Here is a 22467-nt window from a genome sequence, read left to right as displayed (position 1 = left end):
CCCCGTCCAGTTTCCACCGTACGGAATCGGCCATTTCAATCAGTGCCGACTTGGTACTATGGCCCGTCCTGAATCGATGCTGGGAAGTGTGGAGAAGGCCATGGGTCTCAAGAAAACCAACAAGTTGTTGGTGTGCGAGTTTTTCTAGCACCTTGGCTGGGGCAGGTAGTAATGATATAGGCCTGTAGTTAGCAGGTTCATCAGGGTCTGCATTGACTTTTTTGAGGATGGGGACGAGGAGGGCATGTTTCCAGGCATCCGGAAAGAGTCCGGATCTCAGGGACTCGTTCCAAATATCATTAAGTAGAGGGTTTAAAAGGGGAGCCAATTGTTTGTATTGTTTAACAGGCCACGGATCGAGAGGAGAGCCTGATCTGCATTTAGACAACTCTGTTAAAGAGCGATCTAAGTGAATTTCCTCAAAGGCTGAAAAGACCGGTGTAAGGTCTGAAGGGATATCTAATTTTTCAACAGTGACAGAGTTAGAGCTACTCGGGAAAGAGTCATAGATTGTAGCAATTTTTTCCTCAAAATAGTCAGAGAGGCGATGACAGAGGGCCTGAGATGCCTGCTGAACACGTTCAAGGGCTACTGGGTCTGAAAAAGACTTAACTGTATTGAAAATCTCTCTAGATGATTCTACTTGACGCGAATTAAAAACAGCACTCCTGATGTGAGGTGGGACGAGTCACCCATTTATAAAACGTAGTAGTCTCAAAACAATGGCTAATAATGGCTAATAATGGCCGATGAGGAGTCAAAACACTTTATGCTGGGCTCCACGCTGCTCCGGAAACCAGGTGTTATTGGTTATTAGTGGGGGTATGTGAGGTCATGCACATGGTTGGTGAGATTAATAGATGATTCAGGGGGAGACTCAGTGTTGTTAGGTTGCATAGGTGTGACTTTCTAAGGGAGGGGCAGAGATTGTGATCTTGTAAATGAGTTGTGGGCAATTTACAAAATTACAATATTAGAGAATAAGGCAAACATGCATTTGTCATAGCACGTTATGCTCAGAGAGAGGAAGTATGCAGAGGACAGAAGTTAAGGAGAGGGACATTTGAAAGACAAAAACAAAGCAGAGGCGACAAACTGAAGTTTTGAATGAAGGTCTGTTTTTCATGCCGGATTGAAGGGATGTAGAGAATACAATTGAGACAACATGTAGTTTGAGGATGCAAGGATGTAGATGGAAACAACATTATTTACTTGTGGTGGACAGTGCTATATTGAGTTTTTTGATGGGTACTATAATAATGGTAAACCATTACTCCGCTGATAGGCCACCAATCCAGCCAGGTCTGTTGATCAAACCAAGGGTTAAAAGTGAAAAATAATGGCTTGAAGCATATGTCGAGAAATATCAAGAGGTTTAATCTGCACACAGAGGAAGCAGGGACTTGAATATCAAAGCAGTGTGAGAAAATACATTGGAAATAATGTACACACTGACAAGGAGATTCTGCAAATGCTGCAGTGGATGTCTACCCGGTGTGCATCCTCCGATTTGGCTTTTATGAGCAATCACTTACTGCATAATGACAAATATTTCAATTTAAAAAAACTGGATTTTGTTAACTGGTATACTCATTACAGGCCAAGCCATTGTAGCGCGCTGTGATACATCCCATGAAACGTGATTGTATCGTATAAGGCAGATATAGGGAAAATAGATAAAAAGAAGGAAGTCGAGAAACCTGAAATTATTCTATAACTGAAGTGAAGGCCCTCATCCTTAAACAGTTTGTTAACAACGCCCCTTTAAAACAAGCATTAGAAATGCAATCGGGCTCGGATTTATTTGAGTTTGAGCTAATGGCATTGTAAATGCCAATGTATTGTTGCTATGTGTTATGGAGTGTGTTCATGTGGTGTGTACTGCCAGTGATCTCCTTGTGAGTGTGAGAATATTGCACCGTTACTGCCTGTGATGTCCTTCTTGTGAGTGTGAGAATATTGCACCGTTACTGCCTGTGATGTCCTTCTTGTGAGTGTAAGAAGCTTGCACAGCTGCTGCCTGTGATGTCCTACTCACTACTCTGCACTCACTACTCTGCACTCACTACTCTGCACTCACTACTCTGCACTCACTACTCTGCACTCACTACTCACTACTCTGCACTCACTACTCACTACTCTGCACTCACTACTCACTACTCTGCACTCACTACTCACTACTCTGCACTCACTACTCACTACTCTGCACTCACTACTCACTACTCTGCACTCACTACTCTACTCACTACTCACTACTCTACTCACTACTCTACTCACTACTCTACTCACTACTCTACTCACTACTCTACTCACCTCACTACTCTCTACTCACTTCTCTACTCACTTCTCTACTCACTTCTCTACTCACTTCTCTACTCACTTCTCTACTCACTTCTCTACTCACTTCTCTACTCACTTCTCTACTCACTTCTCTACTCACTTCTCTACTCACTTCTCTACTCACTTCTCTACTCACTTCTCTACTCACTTCTCTACTCACTTCTCTGCACTCACTACTCTACTCACCTCGCTACTCTACTCACTACTCTACTCACTACTGACTACTCTACTCACTACTCACTACTCTGCACTCACTACTCACTACTCTGCACTCACTACTCTACTCACTACTCTAACACCTGAGATATGTCGCAGGATACATTATATAAATATGTCCACTCCTTAAACTGTAAAGAAGGAACACATCACATAAATTATTCATACGGATCACACCTTGCAGGACAAAGTAACTAACGCACTCCCACTACTGCATACCTTGCAGGACATCACTACTGCATAACTTACAGTTACGCTCTCCCACTACTGCACATATGGGTAGTTAGTCTCTCCCACTACTGTACATATTGCAGGACAAAGGAACTAACACAGTCCCCCTACTGCATACTTGGTCACACATCAGACCCAAACATGACAGACTTCCACGCTTTGGGAAACTACACAGACAAAATGAAATACTCACCCCATACTGCATAAAACGTATGCACAAATCATGGGGTGCAATACTCACTACCGTAGACAACAGCTAATTAAGCACGGCAAAACAACAAATACAACAAGACCATCATGACAAAATGCATAGGTAACGACATGGCATTGCATAGATACTTAATATGGTATATGACTGTAATTTCTAATAACTGTCCAAATATATAGTGTGCGACCTCTCACCCTATCCCACTGCCAAAACAGCACTGGTTTATGAACTCGCCTCTGTCCTAGAAAAAGTCCTGATACCGACTACCAGCGACGTGAAGAGAAACTCCAACAAGCATTGACATAGCCAGTAGGTCTCGCATTTGGGCCCTTATAAGAGTTTAGTCATCCAGCACATATCCCAAAAATAATAATTTTAAAATAAGAGCATGGGTGGTACAAGGGGCCAGCAACCGGAGACATTCCCTCATAAACAAGGGTGAGTTGTCAGTGCCCATGTCTGAACAGAAGTCTCCTGTCACGTGAGACACCTTACTTAAACCAGTCTTAAGTTTTGGCTAGCTGCACTCTACATCCAGTGATTTTTAATGCACTGCTTACAATGTTGGGAGTCAAAGAAGTCTTCGAATGCGAAATAACTCCAGAATGCAGCGAGTCGTTGGTTCAAAGCACGGCTTGGTTAAGTTGCCACCCGTGAGAGGGGAGCTGGAAGAGGGGCTTTGAGTACCAAGGAGATCCCCCCCCCACCCCATCGTTATTTGCGTTGAGTGACTGCTGGCATCTGAAAGACCAAATCATGGAGGGCTGGGAGAAGGAGTGACAGAGTGTACCCGAATTAAGAATGCTTAGTGGCTAAAGTGCGCAACACTGCTTTCTTCTGCAAATGGAGACGTGGCAAGGCAGGAGACACTCTATGGGAGAGGGGGGGGGGGGGACTGGCAAGCGGCACGGGGCTCTACGAACAGGACCCACCTCTCCCAAGAAGGTAATATCTCTGCTGGGGTAATGGAACTACCCGCTGATCTGTCTGGCTAGTACTCGAATACAGAACGCTGATAACTTTGTCACATAGACCCTGAAACAATGCTACCCCCCTGCAGAAGACTACAACACAAACGCCTCAGCTGAAATACACCACTGCAGCGTCAAACCGTCTCAGAACATCCAAAGTCCACGCATATGCCTTAGTTAAACAATTACACACAGTCTCGGAAGTGCATACACTGCACTTGAAATCCCAGTAAAAAGTTGACGCACACGACAATGAGATTCGAATGCCTTCTGGGATTAAATAAATTAAAGCTTGGCTGAACTCGTCACCACCGTGAAAGTTCCCAGCTTCCCCCCATACTACGCAGTTTACCTTTACTGTGGCGGCGTGCTCACTACCAGCTTCTCTCTCTCTGGGCTACAGACAGTACCAGGAGCCCCCTCGCTGTCCGGTCCTGAACGCAGCAGGCAATCCACCCAAACACCGCACAATCCCACAAGCACGTGGGTTCCACAGACGGCCTCGAAGCGCTTCAAAACTGTAACACGCATAGGGTAGGCAGTTCACCGGCTCCAGGCTGGGGGTGAGCTGGAAGGCGGGAGCACGGCTTGAGTATGCACAGGTTCTCTCCTCCCATGTGCGGCTCTACACTGAAGGCAAGCACTTCCCTCCCTCCCCGCAAGAATCTCTCTGGAAGGAGGTTGAGACCGGGGCACGCCCGCCCGGGCACCGGGCCTCTGCGCTCTCCGCTGCAATCAATGCCGGAAGGGCCGGGGGCGGATTCCATAAACCGGCAAACACACACACGCGCGTCTTAATACACTCACAGGTAGACACAGACTCACGTGCAAATACAACACACACACACCGCCAAATGAATGGACTGCCGTGCGCGAAATAAACGCGCGCATGATAAATGCAATGGTGAACGCGCTCGCACCATCTGGATTGCATTACACGGGCACTCTGACAGCTCCTAATTAAGATGAATCACTCTGCCGTGCTCGTTCGCGCACAGAATATGCCAAATCGGGCACGCGTACATTACATACAGCCTATCACGTCAACGCTACTAAATAGACAGCACAGCGAAGACGAATCACTAGGCAGATGCCATAAAAAACTAAGGAATGTGCCAGCCGGAGCCCTTTCTGAATTCTTTCTTTTTTTGAACGCATAAGAGCTTGGAAGCTCCGCCTCCACTTCGTGGGGGCTTAGGCCCGAGCCCTAAAAAAAAAAAAATCAGTACAAAGTCTTTAGGAGTACCCATTACTGGATACTATTGGGAATACTACACAGCATTTCTCTTAAGCAGTTTCTTACCTCATAAATGGTGGGGCAAAAGGCTGACTAAAGGTATGCTAGAAGGAATGTTCTTCTAGAGTTTACAATTAATCCCTGGACTGGGGCGGTGTCACCACACTCCTCTGCCATTCTCTCCAATGTTGGCACCACAGATGGGGTACTTCTTTGGACACTTGTACCCACGATCTAAATATAGATCGTATGGGTGCACTGCGAACACTTTATGACATTAGCCTGCAATGGGTTGCGTTACCCAATGTGATATGGTTAGTAAACCAAATGCCACTGAGAACTCTTAACCTGCAATACGTCAGGCAGGTTTTGACATTGGACATATGGCTGAAGATGGGCCTGCTTTAGAGGCTTCCAGACACCAGAATTAAACTACTCTAATTTAAAAAAAAATGTTTTTTAAACAACACACACAGATCTCTCAGTCTAGTGGAACCCATTACACTATCCATGGACAATGCTCAATTGTAAGATTCAGACAGAAGGTAGGAATTGGCCAACCCAACTTTCCTATGGAATATTAGTCTAGTCTCTAGTGCATCTAAGACAGGCTTCCAACACAACCAATAATAAAGGGACAGGGAGCAGATTAGGGAAGGAGTTGGTAATAAAGAGACACGTAGTCAGTCTGTGTCTGGTCATGAATGTGCACATTCTTATCAACTTTCCATTTCTCTTCCAAAGGCAATTATATTGGGTCTTAGAACGGACTGAAGCAGACAGACAAAGATAGTTTGTTATAAAGTGAAGCAGACATACCCAGAAAGCCTCCCTTCCGGTTTTTGCGGGCAAACCTAGTTGATCTTTTGAAGAGAGTGAAAGAGGTGCTAAATGGGCGGTCATGCATACTGAGAAAATACATCTTTCCAACCTTCCATTCTACAGCGAGAATAACCACTGAAGGTTAGCCCATTAATTTAGAGGAATGTATGTATTTACAATCGAGTAACTTACGCAGATTTTGGGATACTGACAAATTTATGCTTTACCTAGAAAAATAAATGAAATGGGAATGGTTAAAAAGTCTAATGCATAATATATTTGTGTACTTGATAATCATAAACCGAGTCCTAGACTGGCTTTCGTGCTTCAATTATAAATATTATGGTACAACGTATTTCTTTCTGCCATTTGTCAGTTTCGCTTGATAATCATTTGAGAGACTGTTATGCCTTTATGTTCCCTCAGACAGCTGGCACATTTATTCTCATGTTTTAGTCATTTTCTTTTACCATATATTATTTAATTTTTCTTTTCTGTGAAAAAATGGTTTCGTGATGGTCTTCAATTGCGATCATTTAGTTTACCATGTTAATAAACCTTTTAATTATAATAAATCCACATTTTATTTTTTATTTCACTAAATACTCGAGAGACTATCAAAGACCACAACATTGCTCACCCTAACTGCATAAATGTGGACGGACCTCAATGGTCTCCACATAACAAGGTCAGGCTCACAGTCATGAAACAAATTGCCTTTTCCACTATTGTCAGAGTGGGAGGTGAAACGTGCCGGAACTTGAGATCTACCCCTGCTGAAATCTTCCGATCTGCCCAATACTTTGGACTCCAAACCAACGTCATTACCTTATGTGAAAAACTTTGCGGTGAACTTGATTTGACTTTATCCTTAGATGAGCAGGTTTAAATTGTTTACGTCTTGCTTCTTTCAGCTTTCAGTCCCAAAGTGACTTCTAAACAGGTTCTCTTTTTCACATACGGTAGCATTCACATCTGCCGGGCCGGATGTTCGAAATGCGGTCTATCTTTTGGTACCTGATTACTCTACTCATAAGCTAGAACTAGATCAAAATGATGCCACATAACTGGTACAGGGCCTAAAAGCTTGCGACCACATTTCACACGCTTTGGCTTCAGGTTATGAAGCAAAGTGTTTTAAATCACACTTCCTTGCTCACAAAGTGGTTTATTTATCTATCTGCATTGGCCCTAAAAAACGTTTTAAGTGGTATACTTCGTGGTCCCTAAGATATAGTGATCAATCTCCATTAGTGCTCCTACAGTTCCAATGCTCTTTGCTTGGACATCAAGTATTGCCTATCACTGCAGCACAAAGGAATATATTACCTATGCCGTCTTAGGAAGGAGAAAGCCTCCGGAGATTTACAAAGGTAGGATGACATGCCTTTCCCCTCAAACGCCAACATTAAGGATCAACAGCTCTACTTTGGCATCATTTGGAGTTGGGGTACTGATGTAGTCTTGTTGGTTTGAGCGTCGGGTTAACCCACAAGGAGTGCAGTTTGTGCTTTATAAATACTACTTACATAAACAAGAAGCTAGGTTTGAATGAAGAGGAGTGTGAGACTTTGCCCAATTTACACCAAATCTGGAAGTACAAAATATAGCCCCCTGTAGTGTTGTACTTTGTTTTTTTTAAGTTTGGTACAAGATAGTGGTGAGGTGGGTTGGAGTGAGTTATGAACTTTGATTTTTCCTTATGAGTTTCGTGTAAATCTCAAAGACACGGGCGAGATAACGCTCTCCATGGGAATGAAAACAAATTGCACCAGTAACACATTTACTATAACAGACCTAATAAAGGTGCATTGTCTCATTTAGTACTACAGTGCAAAGAGCAAACTGCAGTTTATTATCACAGTAGAGGGAACTTGACAGAAAAAACACGGTTTACTGCCTCTCACAGTTTGCATGCTATAATTAAGAGGGAAACGATACTAATGGTCACAAAACCTCTTAAATGTATTTTTCACATCACCGCACAATTTTAACTTCTTGCATCATGGTTTTGCGTAAATATATATTTCAAACGAATAAGTAAAAAAAATCCATGCCATACACCCCCTACGTGCAGGAGCGCATAACACAATCCAGCATATGCAAATGCTATTTACTACTATTGTTGAGGGAGGGGAGATGCATTCATGACCCACAGAAGGCATCACCACTTGTGAGCCAACAATAGTAATAAATAACATAACACTGCACATTTGTGTGTGTGTATATATAAAAAATACACACACACACATATGTATATATATATATATATATATATATATATATATATATATATATATATATATATATATATATATATATATATATATATTCACTGAAAAAAACATAGGTTTCACACCAGTTATAGTTAGCTGGAAATTTTACTCGCATAAAACCATTGAAATTCCCACGTTATAGTTAGTTGGACTCACTATAACTTGCACGTCTGCAATGCACTGCTGATGACGTCACATATTACATCACTCATGACAGTGTTTTAAAAAAAAAAAAAATTGATTGGTTAACTGGCTTATTAAGTGTATCTTAGTGAATACATATATTAGCGAGTAATGTTTAAATATATGCATGAGTGATGTAATATGTGACGCCATCAGCAGTGCATTGCAGACGTGCAAGTTATAGTGAGTCCAACTAACTATAACGTGGGAATTTCAATGGTTTTATGCGAGTAAAATTTCCAGCTAACTATAACTGGTGTGAAACCTATGGTTTTTTTCAGTGACTTTCAAAGGTTTTTTAAATGCTAATTCCTAACTATAACTGGTGTGTAACCTATGGTTTTTTCAGTGAATATACATATATATATATAAAATTTCTATGGCAAAATGAAACCCCTCATTTTGTTCCTTTTCAAATTAAATGTATTAAGTGTTACCACTTTATTCCAATCAAGATGACTTCAGGTGTGCCATACTTTTGTCATAAGTAAGACTGTTAGCGTTCTAGTTGTTCTTTAGAACACTCTGGGACATTCTGTCATTGGGCTATAGTTGGGCTACATCTGGCTGATATTTGAGCTACATTTGGGTTCTTTTGTCTCTGGTGGCCATCTTGGGAAACTGCATATCAGAATTTTTTTAATGAAATATAAGAGGAATTGAGAAGTCACTCAAAATGTGCCCTAATTTTTCTTTCTTCAGCACTAATCATAATTTCTATGGCAAAATGAACCCCCTCATTTTGTTCCTTTGCAAATTAAATGTTTTAAGTGTTAACACTTTATTCCAATGAAGATGACTTCAGGTGTGCCATACTTTTGTCATAAGTAAGACTGTTAGCGCTCTAGTTGTTCTTTAGAACACTCTGGGACATTCTGTCATTGGGCTATAGTTGGGCTACATCTGGCTGATATTTAGGCTACATTTGTTTTTTTTTGTCTCTGGTGGCCATCTTTGGGCTACATTGGGCTACATTTGGGCTCTAACATATATATATAGCCCAATATATATTTTTTCAAAGTTAATTTTCGTAAAAACCACTGGAGCATATATTTTGAGACATAGCAAAGGCACATCGGGGTACCAGTCCCTACAATGTTGCCAAGTTGGGTGGAAATCCATTCAGCCGTTCGGGCTAAAAGTGAGTCCAACCGCCCTATGGAAATTAACATGGGGAAAACACGTTTTGGGACCCCCCTTTTATCTCGGCCCCCGCTTGACGGATCCCCCCGAAACTTTCAGGGAAGGAGCGGAGCGCTGCGAGGCAAAGTTAAGGAAAATTACAGGCAGATCCCTCATTCGGCGCCAAAGTTATTCCCAATAGAATGTTGCGGATTTCCTATGGAAAACGATCCTAACTATAACTACCTACTGGCGACCGCCAGTAGGTAATAAATATATATATATATATATATATACACACACACGAAAATTGAAAGTGACATATTGTATAGGCATATATTCAACTAAAACATTATACAGCCGCAGGCAGAAACCCGACCAGCTTGCAACTTTTCAAACTGAGCTTGACATCTCGGGTTATAGGTCTACAATCCTTCCAATAAGATCACAGATATAAAGCATAAGGATCAACATGACAGCACTAACAAATATTTCTCACACAAACATACTTATCAGTGGGTTGCATTCATTCACGTGGCATATTACTGGTCTCAAATATCATGTAACAAAATAGCCAAAGACACATGAAACAGGACACATGAGACATCGGTCATGTGAGCAGCAGGTATGCCTCGTTACTCTGGCAATGTGGCTATCATGTGATCAACTAACTGACGGAGAACTAGCTGCTTCATATGAACTCATGTTAAGGACGCCTACGTTCACATATGATGCATCCATTACCCCACTAAGTGTCCACCTACACCAATAAATGGCTGTCCATGTTTGCCTAGCAAGTAACCACTGGTCAATAAGGCATCTAAAATCAGGACACTATACATTCAGTTCGGATCACTGTGCTGGGTCTATATTTTTGTGAGGATATCTTGTGCATCACCATGGTCAAAGGGAGCAACTTCCCAAGTTATCCCTTCTGGCCCTTCGCTTATTTCAGAGCTGGCCCCTTTTGAGATAAAAAACCCAAAAATAAAACATTTTTGGTAACCCACCCCAACGTTTTTTTTTAAACTCCATACAACCCTTTACCACCACTCCTAAACCCTAAAAACAGCACACTACCTTTCACCTCATTCACCCTTGCACCCTAAACCCCCCATTTCTGCCCATACCCAGCTCTAAACACCCCCACTACCCTTTACTCCTTCCCGGACTCGTAAAAACCCATTATGACCTTACAGTTACCCACACCTGAACTCCAAAAATCCCCTTTCTACCCCTTACCCAACCCTGAAAACCCTTTCCAGAACTTTGAAAAACGTTACTATCCCTGCAAAGTAAAAACCCTTAATACTCCTCACTCATTCCTAAACCATAAATATCTTTCACCCATCCCTAAAAACTCGCCCAACTTTAAACCTAAACCCCCTCCCCTTTTTTTCCTTTTAAATATGCATGGTAAAGTCATGCACCATAAATATGCACTCCTTAATTTACATTGCTGGTTTCAAGTGTGCTATTACACCATAATGCAGTTTATGCAAAAATGTAACAGTTTTGCCTCCAGATACAGGGGGTAAATAGCTTTTTCAGAAACATTTAATATTCAGTCGAATACATTACACTAATGTCCGGATTTTTAAATGAGAACAAATGTTAACCTTTTCTACAGATTTTCCGGTTTTATGCGGATCCTTTTTTGTGCAACAGATGGTTATACCTTGTGCAAACTAGAATAATGTATCTATTAGTTGTTCTTGACACGTTTTACAAACATGAAAGTTTCTTACATTATCTGACATTAACTGACACTTGAAACAATCGGTATTCCGTAAGCATTTGCAGAAGGATATTCCGTTTTTGCAGTTATTTGTGGAACGAATGAGGCAGTGGCCAAAAGGGTTTGAGTGCCAGTCGATCCATAAGCTTTTGACGTCTTTTATCAATGGTTTTAATTTAATGTCTGTTGGGTAGCATTGAACATACTAGGAACTATCTGTCTATCAAACTATGCTTGCCGGCTTAATTTTTTTTACGTAAGCGTGTCATGGGTGAGCTGGTCATTGCTTGCAGTTTCTTTTGTCCTCCGAGAATCAGGAGTCTTTATGGCTGCGAAAATAATTGGGAATGTTATGGAGTATGGCTGTAGAGGCAATGTATTTTTTCAGGATGGCATAACATTCAATTAGCAGCTGGCCTAAAGATCAAAGGACAGTGGTGATGTGATCATTTGTGTGGGTAGTCATGAGTTTGGGGTTACCTTTCATAGTATTTGGCTTGGGTTGGGAGGGGGTCCAGTGTGTCTGGCCGTTTTATACTCGATCCACAGTGTGCCTAGATATTTTATAAATATTCAAGATTTTTGTTTCAGTACAAGTAGTTGATTTGTAGGACTGCAAATGCCTTATTTGTAGGGCTGCTGAAATTATTTTGGAGGTTGAACTTCCTATCTTCAATCAAGAGCAGAGGATTTTGCCTCTTCTAATAATTCGGTAGGTATCCCTTGAAAACAGAAGCTTGAAACCTACTTCTGAGACTGTTTTTTGTCCGAGTTGGGTGATGAAAGCAGGACTAAGGGAGAATAATTTGAAGATGTGGTTGGACACCCATTTCTGGGTTCCCTGATTCTTTAGTCAAGACTTGGGGGTCCTGTTTTTCTGGTATTTTTAAACAAAGTTGCATGTCATCAGCCCATGTGTGCATGCCTAATCCTGGTCGTTTTACTTCTTCACTGTAAAGTTTGAAAAGGACCATCCTAAAATCAATCCCTATGGAAGAGCCGTGACACCTGTTCGCCTAACCGGAACAAATGTGATTTTTTTTTTAATACAATGAAAACTGTTTGGGAGTGTTGCCTTCTAGATCCATTGCCATTTGCATGGTGTTAATGAGGATCAACGGCCTAACCATATCAAAGATTGCTCAGAAACACTAGTATTCAACATTTTCTTTCATTTAGGATCCTGAACATATAATCTACCACTTTTAGGATTGCCGTAAGTGCTATTGCCTTTACAGAACCCAGACTGGTATGTATTAACAAGGTTATTCATGTAAATGTGGTGATTCAGTTGCACGTTCACCAAGATTTCTGAGGCTGTGACTAAGAAGGAAAGGGCAGTCATGGGTCTGAGGTTGTTTAAACCTTCAATGTCTGCAGAGGTCTATTTTAAAAGTGGCTCGAGTTAGCCTGTCTTGAGTTTGTAAGGGAAGACACCCGTTGGAAGGGAGCGGTTTATGATGTGACTGCAGTGAGAGAGTATGCACTGTGCTATCTTTTAGTCAAGTAAGCAGGTTGTTTGAATGACTTGAAGGTTTCGTCTGTTTTATGGTTTTGTTCACAGAATTAGAAGAGAAAAATGCAAAATGTTCACATTTGTGTATTTACGTTTTGGCAGTCACTGAACAAGGGCTGCAGTATCCATGTGAATCCTGTGCCTAATCTGTATGATTTTATTGGAGAATAGTTAACTTCTCAATGTTGTTATCTGACATATCAGGTAATGTGATTTTTGAAGCTTTGGAGATTTTTCTGACATATCAAAAATCTTTTTTGGGTTGGTTTTTGGCTGCTTCACAAAAACTGTATTTTAAACAGTTTCTCCTGTAGCCTTTCGTGGCTTTCTTTATTAGGGTAACATTTTCAGCAGGGGTTTGTTTCGAAGGTCTCTGGTTCTCTCAATGTCTTTCTTTCCTCACAGATTTGTTTTGAGAATCACTGAACTGATAGTTTAGCTTTGATCAAGTATGCAACTAGAGTGGTAGTCGTTGGAATAGTATTGATCATTTTATTCGGATCCTGAATTTGAGGGTCTGACTGGCAGGTGAGTCTCAGTGTGATCTCAGAACTGATGATTAGGTTGTCCTTATTTTTGGTCATCTTTAATTGTTGCACATTTTGTAAATCCCACACAGTTTAACACTTATGAATTTACTTCATTAACGTGTTTGGTCAAGAAAGTAGACAAAAAAAATAGAAGCATTAACATGGTATGGTGTGACAGAAACCCCAATTCTGAATAAGTAAAACATTGGATTTATACAGGCCAGAAGCTATGAAAGGTTCGGTCTTTCATCCGTAACCTTCAGCTAGACTGCAAACAAATACATTCGAATTTAAAATCCAAACGAGTCTGCAATTTCAAAGCTAACAAGAAATACAATATTGTTTATGTTCTATATGCACACAGACAGCATGTAGTTAGAGATTAGGCTAAATACAGTAGTCTATGCATTTTTAACTGCCGTGCGTAGTATAAGACAAATATATAATATACCTATATATGGAGAGAGGCACCATGCTCATTTGAGGGAGACGAGATTATGCACTTTTGAACTTACTTTAGACGTGGTTGGGCTCCTTAACTAACTGATCAAAATGATGAGCACACATTTATAATGAATAACCTTTCAGCAAATATTAGATAAAATAGGGGACTTAGGTTCAGTTAATAATTGGGTGCAAACTCAAAAGCCAATGTATTCATACATGGCCTACAAAACATGCTACTTGAGAGTTCAGGTCTAAAATGTGAGTAACATAACACTGGGATATGTAGACCTCCACCAACCCTAGTGGAAGGGCCGGTCAAATAAAAGCACATGAAACTTTCTTTAAAAGCATATGGTCTCTATGCTACAAGAGTGTATGTCACTTTCAGTGAGGGTGAGAAAGCAATATGGGCAACTACAGACTGCTACTTACTGAAAATGACAGCAACGGATCCATTTATTGTGTCCCGTGTACCCATCCTTGCAACATCACAGTGCACTGCAAAAATAGTGTATGCATTGACTGTGAACATTGTTATAAATAATAGCGTGGTGGTTTCCATCCTAAAAATAATCATGAATATGCTGAGCGCGTAGTGCTGCTGACACTGCAATATTACATTTTGTTAATTTGTGACAGGTCACTGAACGGGTCTTTCCCCTGCTACAAGTATGCCGGCCAAAGCCCAGTTGCCAAATATATGTGAATAATCATCTTCTAGAATCCAATTTAGTTAGAGTATGACATCTTTCTCTGGGGCTTACAAACTCCCAGATTTTTTTAAATCTGAATGTTATGATTAAGCAGCACGCTAAACAATACTTGCAAGAAAACTTTAAATTAGCATGGTACTAGGATAGAATTGGAGAGGCTAACTTCTTCTGCATCCTTGAGAACTGGTTGCCATTCCGGATAATTCTGATCTCTACTGCAATCAGAAATATTAAGATTTCAGGAAGTTACTGTAAAAAGGTGAACTGGGCATAATATGCGACTTAGTACTAACATGTTGAGGGCAGGTGCAATGCACATACTTGCACTCTTCATGGGGCCATCTCAGCTGAAAAGAGGCAGTTTGGGGCGAGTAGCCACACAACTACCATGGCACCTTGGAATTGTAGTTTTCTGTGCCCTCCTTGTCTGCCTGCAGAGAATGTAGTTCCGCTGGTAATGCAGACTGTGTGGCAAACGTATATGGTAATAGCAGACAAGACAATAATTAGTCACGGTCACGCATTAAAAACGCTGTGCATAATGAAATTGTGATTGCTAGGGGTTGCAAACAAATTCAGATTTAACAAATATGCCCTCAATCACCAAAATATCAAAATCAAATTAGAAGCCAATGGCTGAAGCATTCATGCTAGCCGCACAATTAAACGGTACAAAAGGGGATGGTAATGGACGGAGCATCTGAACCAATCAAACACTCACACCCAGTCAAAAGATCTGGGTTTAATCCAGGGAAGGCATGGCTTGGCAGTTCGGGCTGGACTGTTCCCATGAGGCATAGGGTCAGACTGATTTGCATATAGCCATGTCTGAACTGGGGTGGCAGAGTGGGCTAAAGAACGGTGATGGATTAAACCCAGATCTTTTGAATGGGTGTGAGTGTTTGATTGGTTCAGACGCTCCGTCCATCACCACCCCCTTTTGTACAGCCGCACAATTAAAGGCCCTCAAAAAGCAGTGTTGATGGTGTTGCACACTGTAAAGGCCAGAGGTTATTTCTAATTGGATATATGTAACAAATATGACTGCATCTCATTTACACTTTTAGCCCCACAACTCAAAAGCAAAATCCAACATCATCATTAACAATGTTATATTACCAGCATTAGTTAGACAATCCTCATCGTTGCCCATGTCCTTGTATTTTATTTTACTTATTTGCATATATCTTGCCAATTACCTTTAATTGTAAAATGCTGTTTTTTTATTCAAAGCATGAGACGTGTATTTTAAAGTATGTCCCAGACAGCTTTCACTGTCTCACCAGCCCCATGTTTTCCAAACAAATTAATACAAATTCATTTATATTCACATATATGGTTTGTCAAACAGCTTTCTGCAGCCACTGGTTTGTTTAGGTGCTGTTAACATTTCGCCTCCACCCACCATGGCATACTACGTTAGGCATTGGATCAGCCCATTTCATCCATAGGTTCTGTTGCATTGACAGTGATAGAATGTTTCCTGATCTCATGTGCAGAGCAGATTGACAAGGAGTTCACTTCAGTGGACAGGCTGGTGTGTCTCACTTGCTGAGCCAATCCTTTATTTCGACACTTTTGACAATTGTTTGTAAATTACATAGCTTTGCAAAATATTTTTTTTTAAATTACAACTAGTGCGCACTCGCCACGGGCAGCCTTATTGGTTTTTCCAATGCTTATTAGAGACATCCTTTTAATATAAATAGGTGTCATTTCTAGCCTAGAGCATTGAGTTGCTGTGTGTAGTACTGACAATTGAGCTATGAAATAATTTTCATGGATGAAGCACACTAGTTAATTCAAAAAGGTGGAGATGGATGTGTCAGTGTCGACGAAATAAGTCTTTCTTGTATAGGGTAGTAAATCCAAAAACATAGCGAGGTACAAAATGTAAATTTCAGCACAAAACACTAAAAGAGGAATACACTGGATGTAAACTTAAACTAGCTTCAGGAATTCCAATTATATATATATATATATATATATATATATATATATATATATACATATACATACATACACACACATACACATAGACCAGTTGGTTACTTAAATGGAGCATGCACACTAGGAAGGGAAGCAAGAGGACCTGTGACGATAATTTCCAGCACTAGTAATGAAGACAGTGATGGGGGATTATCTCCATGTACTCATACTTTCATTCTGTTTCCACAATAACAACCAAACCACGAGACAAAACAAAAAGTGTAAAGAGTAATAAATCAATGAGCTACAAAGTCAAAGATAATAAAAATGGATGTTCAAGTAAATGTGAATGAACCAGTTAATCAATGGTGCCCACATGAAAATGTGTCATGAGCCTATTTAGATTGCTCCAACGAATAATAAAAAGGTAGATAAAATGAAAATATTCAAAGATTTATATTAGTGTTCAGCCAATGAGAATATGCAGCATGTTCCAAACTGAGTGTGTAACTTCTGCTACAAAAAGAAGTTTACTGTATTGTGTCGCATTAGACAAAGGCCAAGCCTTAACTGAGAGAACCGTAAATCAGTGTTACAGAAGACACCCGAGCTGTAGCATTTGGAAAGAAATGTAAATAGCATGTATGATAGAGGTACTGTGTTGGCTTGGGATAAGCTAGATCAAAGCTTCCAGCTTTGATCAACATTATGGGTATGGTAAAGAGGACAGACATTTCAAATCACTGATAAAAATCAATGGAGAAGAAAACCCAAAGGATGTCCTGGGTCACATTACAGCATTTACTTTACTATAGTGGCACAAAGAGATGTGCCACTATTAAAGAAGGCCATTTCAGAAAGAGTGTTAGCTATGAACGTAATTAGCCAAGTCCCTCAAAAACTACAGATGTGAGATACCCAATAATTCACAAATCAACAAGTTCAAGTTATTAAGGAATCTAAATAAATGGGTTTGAGATATTAAGACATCTGTATTTTAGGGAAGAAACAAACAATATAGCCAGTGATCATCTGTCACCTCAGTGCCTATCTGTGCTCAGCCTGGTATGACCGGTGGAAAAAGGAGAAGATGCCACGTTGCACTGTGAAACACCCAAAATGAGCAGAAATATGTAATTGAAAAAGCCTGCATAGCTAAAAATCCCAAAGAGTAAAATATAACAGATCGGCTGCAAAATATGAACAACTTAAGGACACATCAAACATAAAATTTGCATGATTAAAACTATGGGAAAAACATTGTCTGAATGGAAGTGGTGAAACATGCATAAGAGTTGATTGCATAAACCAGTCATTGTCCAGGTAACGATCCACTGCCTTTAGGCATCATGGGGTTAATACAGGCACACCCCAGCGTCATTTAAGAAATTCGTTAAGCGGAAGAGATTGGTAAAATTTGAAACTGGCAGGCCTTTTAATAGTTACAACTCAGAGACATTAATGCCATCTGTATATACCGAAGCACACCAACATGATATATCGAAGTCTTCTGGGTTCTCTTATCAGAGAAGGTGAAGACATAACCAAGTGAAATATTGTAAAAGAGGAAAAATGCAGAAGTGCAGTAAGCCACAGGCTATCAGGTTTGTTTAAAGTAAAAGGTTTATGTAAAGGAACTCCTAACATTATCCCTCTCTCTGAAGCACGGAGAGCACTGATTAAGATGCTTGCTGTAGACCGATCAATTTTATAGGCATGTCACCTGAACCAACCTGGGGCCTCCATTCAGAAAATAATAAAAATATCATAGCATGTATGAAGCCGATGAGGCCTGAAGAATGCCAAATGTACTGGGCTAACTGGGCAGAAGATCACTTCCACCAGACCACTGAAAGAAAACGAAATAGAAAGTTTCAATGGCAGATGTCTACTGGAAATAAACATTCGGCTGTTTACAAAAGGGCAACTACACAATAACTTCTTACCATTCGAGGGGAAAAAAATGACATCTTGAACTAGAATTATTCATCTGGAATGTGCTCCCCGAGAACTGGTCAATTGAGGGGATATTGCAACAATCAAGAAAGATATGTCATTATTATGTTTAAAAAAAACAATGTTAATGGCAGAAAAAGTATCTAATGGATCTACACCATATTACAATGGACTTGAGATGTTATGTAGTTACCCTCAATGAAAAAACCTGTAGCTCGTGGGGCTAACTTTATAACAATATTAACTAGAGTCCACAAGGGGTTAGGAAACTCAACTTTCAAAGGCCACTGATGACCCACCAGATCGATTGTACACAACGTTATGCAGATGGGTGGAATTTTGAAAGATCAGCTATCAGATCAGACGAAATAAACATCTTCCTCAGACTCCCGATGGGCAGGGAGAGTTAGACTGCTTCAAAGCTAGTACAACGTATACTCTATATATCACCCAGAATATACTTCCCCCTTCTTTAATGGTTCACTGAAATTCGGTTTTTATGGTAGGTACTGAAGCTCAAAGTCTCGCTACATTTTCACACAACTGCCATAAAAAAAAATAAAGGGCAGAGAGATTATTTTATTTTCACTCGTTGACTGCAAAGCTTTGTCGAGAGCAAATGGTAATATCCAGCCATTTTTCGAGCAGAGATGCGTGAAATGCTTTGAGCCATCTAGGATGGCCGATATGTATAAGCTACACAAGGGAATCCAGCATTTGCCCGTTCAAAATTAGGAGCCTGGGCAGAAACTAATACCAGAAGTGCGACATGAAGCCACACTTGGGTAGTTTCTAAGATCTTACAATTCACAACTCACAGATAGGAGGAGCACTCGGTGATTAACAGAGCTATTGGCGATGAACGGAACAGGCTGACTTCATCCCTCCCCCCCCAAAAAAACCCAGAGCATTAACCACTAGGTCACCCCCAACAAAACAATGCAAGCTCAGCTGCTCCTACATCAGTGACCTGAGCAAGTGACCCGAGCCCTCCCATTTCCGGGCCGTGAGGCAAGCCACAGTGGCCAGCTGGACCGCCTGAAGAAGAAAGATACCATATGAGAAGAGAATTCATTTGTTGAACAACCCTTTGTCTAGTATCTGGAAACCAGCTGCAGTACAATGGTGGGTGGTAAATTGTTTTTGAAACGAGTAATACAAAAATAAACAATAATAATTTTTTTTAAAACACAAGAAAATATAACTTTCACTTGCACTTAAGTGTTCCATTAAGGAAAATGTTGAAATGATCATTGGCACTCGTGTGTACACTCGGAAAGGTGGCACAGCATACAGCCTTTTTAAAACATGTTTTAAAAAAAGCTCTTTGATAGCTCTTTGATGCTTTTTTATATTTGTCACTTGCATTTTCTCTCATCATGTAAAGGTTTTAATTAACTGTATATATGATTACTAAATTAACTCCAGTAAAAAATAACTCGGAGCAGTTTACCTAGCCAATTAATAGAATTACCCAAAAAGAAGAAGTCCCGCAAATGATTAGGTAAATCATACGGCAGCAAAATCCCAATAACATAAATTAACAAATTCTGACAGGAAAAAGTACATGCCTGACTCAGCGCTGATGAGAAAACCCTGTGGAAATGGCCCTGATTAGTCAGTTTCCCCAAACCAATCTTAGGCAAAGTCTCGAAGAGGCTGTGCTAAACAAGGGGAAAGAATCAGTAACGACTATATCAAAAGTATGCATTCACGTAGCATGCAAACATGATAGAAATGGCCCATATTACACTGCAGGGAGCAGTAGAGTCTGCCAACTACTTTCAACAGCTATGAAGCGAAATCAAAGAATACGTCATTGAACAAAGAGCACTGCAATCATATGTGTGCAGGTGTTGGGTCAGAGAACAGCCTGCATGGAATACAATAGTATTACAGCATCCGTAATTAGACCTTCATTCTCCAGTAACAAAACAAGGTGAAGCTGCACAGAGAGGTTGGGTCATACCTCCTACAATGCTTATCTGTATTCTAGTGCATCGTTACTCTGTTTTGTACCTATGAAATGTACATTGTTTTGATTTTGGAGAAGACCGTTTTGAGTGACACAACTTGAAGTTTCTTCAACAAAGAATCGTTACCAATCACAATTAAATATGCCAATGCACCTCATGGTGTTTTGACGAACATTTTAATAGCCATGCAGCTCTGTGGTGCTCCAAACAAGCTTGCGGCGAAGAAACGGCGTGCTGTGTTAGCTTTTCAGTCAAAAAACGTATTGCTTAGCAGCTGCGCCAGTGGCAGGGCTTGAACAACCTACTGTTATCTTTGCGTGCTTGCTCCCAGTGTTGCCCATGTTGGTAGAATTTAGTCAGTCGAACGACTAAGTGGGTTGCACACTAGTGCAGATGCTTTAGCTGCAACCTTCAAGTCAAGAGTTCGAATCGCCACAGGGAAAGGCACGGGTTTTGAAAGATCGATAAAATAGGGACAGTTAACTGGTTAGAATAACTGAACAAAGAAGTTCGTAATGCATCCTATACAAGCCTTTATTGCCTTTTCTGGAGGCTACTCTTAGACCTCACCAAGCACTATCAGTCTAAAATAAAATAACTAAATGGCTGGCTACTATCTGCCCTCCTATGCAAGATTCTCCGAGGGCGACCAAAAAAGCCCTCCCAATTTCCTAACTGAGTTCGCGCTGACATCGGAAGACCTGGTGGGCAATGCCACTGACTGCTGGTGTCTGTTTATATGGGTCGGTCGCAGTCACATCCTGTCATTACGAAACGGGAAAAAGCAGCGTGTGCAGCTCAAGGGATCCTGGAATGTTTTAAGCGAAATCAATAAAGACATTAGGATAGAAAAAAAAACAGGCGTCCACCGAGAAAAAAAAGGGATTAGAGTGAAGCCCTCCTCCACCCAGAATCTGCAGTGACGTCATCCCGGCTGCTTCTTGGCAATTACCTCATCCATTTTCTTTCCTACCATATCATACTCCCAAACACACCGTCTCGCATACAGTCAGCTAGCTGTCCATAAGAGCGTTATTTCAGATGGCGATTAAATCACCCTTTGTTCTAGAACGAAAACGCAGTCTGTCCAATAGTGTGACAAAGAGCTGTATCTTCAGGGGAGTTTGGACAGGGTGTCCACTGAAAGTAATCGAAGGAGTCTGCATGATTATTTTGATGGTAACGTGGGCGGGACTATATTCTGCAAGGCTTTCCGCTGCCAATAAGAATTGGTCAGAGGTTCGCAGGCGGACAAGGGATCCACCATAAAAAAACACTCACAGAAATGAAGGACACTAACCGAGTACCCTGGGAAACGGAGTATACAAATTAAAATAGACTGGTTAACCATTATATAATAACACCACCTACTAACTCCAACCCTTATAGGGCTGACTCAGGACAAGCTCCATGACATTGACAAACAAACTCTTGAGGAGAACGGAGGGTGGGGGCTCGACCTACCCAAGGAGCGCCTCTGCTTGAAACTCTTCTCGGAGGGCATGGCGGGCCCTCTACAGACCAGCAGGCTCTATGTCGCTCCTTTGATTATTGCTAAGGGACTGAGGAACGCAGATACACAAGGCCCAGTCTCCTCCTGCAAATGCCCCTTCGCTTCCTCAGCCTGCCTCCGCTGTTCTGTCTGCCCTGCCCAGGCCAGCAAAAACAAAACACACAGACGCACGCTATGACGTCATTACGCAGCCCCCCCCCTAGCAGGATGACTCGTCTCTGGCGCCATGTTTAGTGTGGCGTGTTGGGGTTGGCTAAACTAGGGATAAGTAAATACACTTTTCACTTTTGAAAATTCGGAGATTAACACAGACAAAAAATACTGCTATTCTTTAACGCTGGGTATGAAGAGGAAAGGGATGTTTAAACTTCAGACAGATTACATTGGAGCAAACAGATTTTCCACTGGAGGCTGAATCAAATTCTAGATATGTACTAGAAACTCTGGACACATTTATTTATTATCCAGGTTTTAAAAATGGTCTTCATAGCTGCCAAGGTTTCATATTGCTATGTATGACATTTTCATAATTTCAGTGTGATT

The 22467-nt window shown here is 40.9% G+C and overlaps 1 protein-coding gene across 1 annotated transcript in view; it reads right to left on the bottom strand.

Moving 5' to 3' along the window:
* Positions 1–22087, bottom strand: part of MAP1LC3B (microtubule associated protein 1 light chain 3 beta) — a 45041-nt gene extending 22954 nt beyond the window's left edge. The window contains exon 1 of the mRNA XM_078670772.1: positions 21876–22087. Within this exon, the coding sequence (XP_078526898.1) occupies positions 21876–21915 (40 nt within the window). The 5' untranslated portion in view covers positions 21916–22087. The remainder of the gene's footprint in view (positions 1–21875) is intronic.
* Positions 22088–22467: the final 380 nt, after the last annotated feature.

Source organism: Lissotriton helveticus, chromosome 12, assembly GCF_964261635.1.
Source record: "Lissotriton helveticus chromosome 12, aLisHel1.1, whole genome shotgun sequence".
Taxonomy (NCBI): domain Eukaryota; kingdom Metazoa; phylum Chordata; class Amphibia; order Caudata; family Salamandridae; genus Lissotriton; species Lissotriton helveticus.
This window is presented reverse-complemented; position numbering and strand designations above follow the sequence as displayed.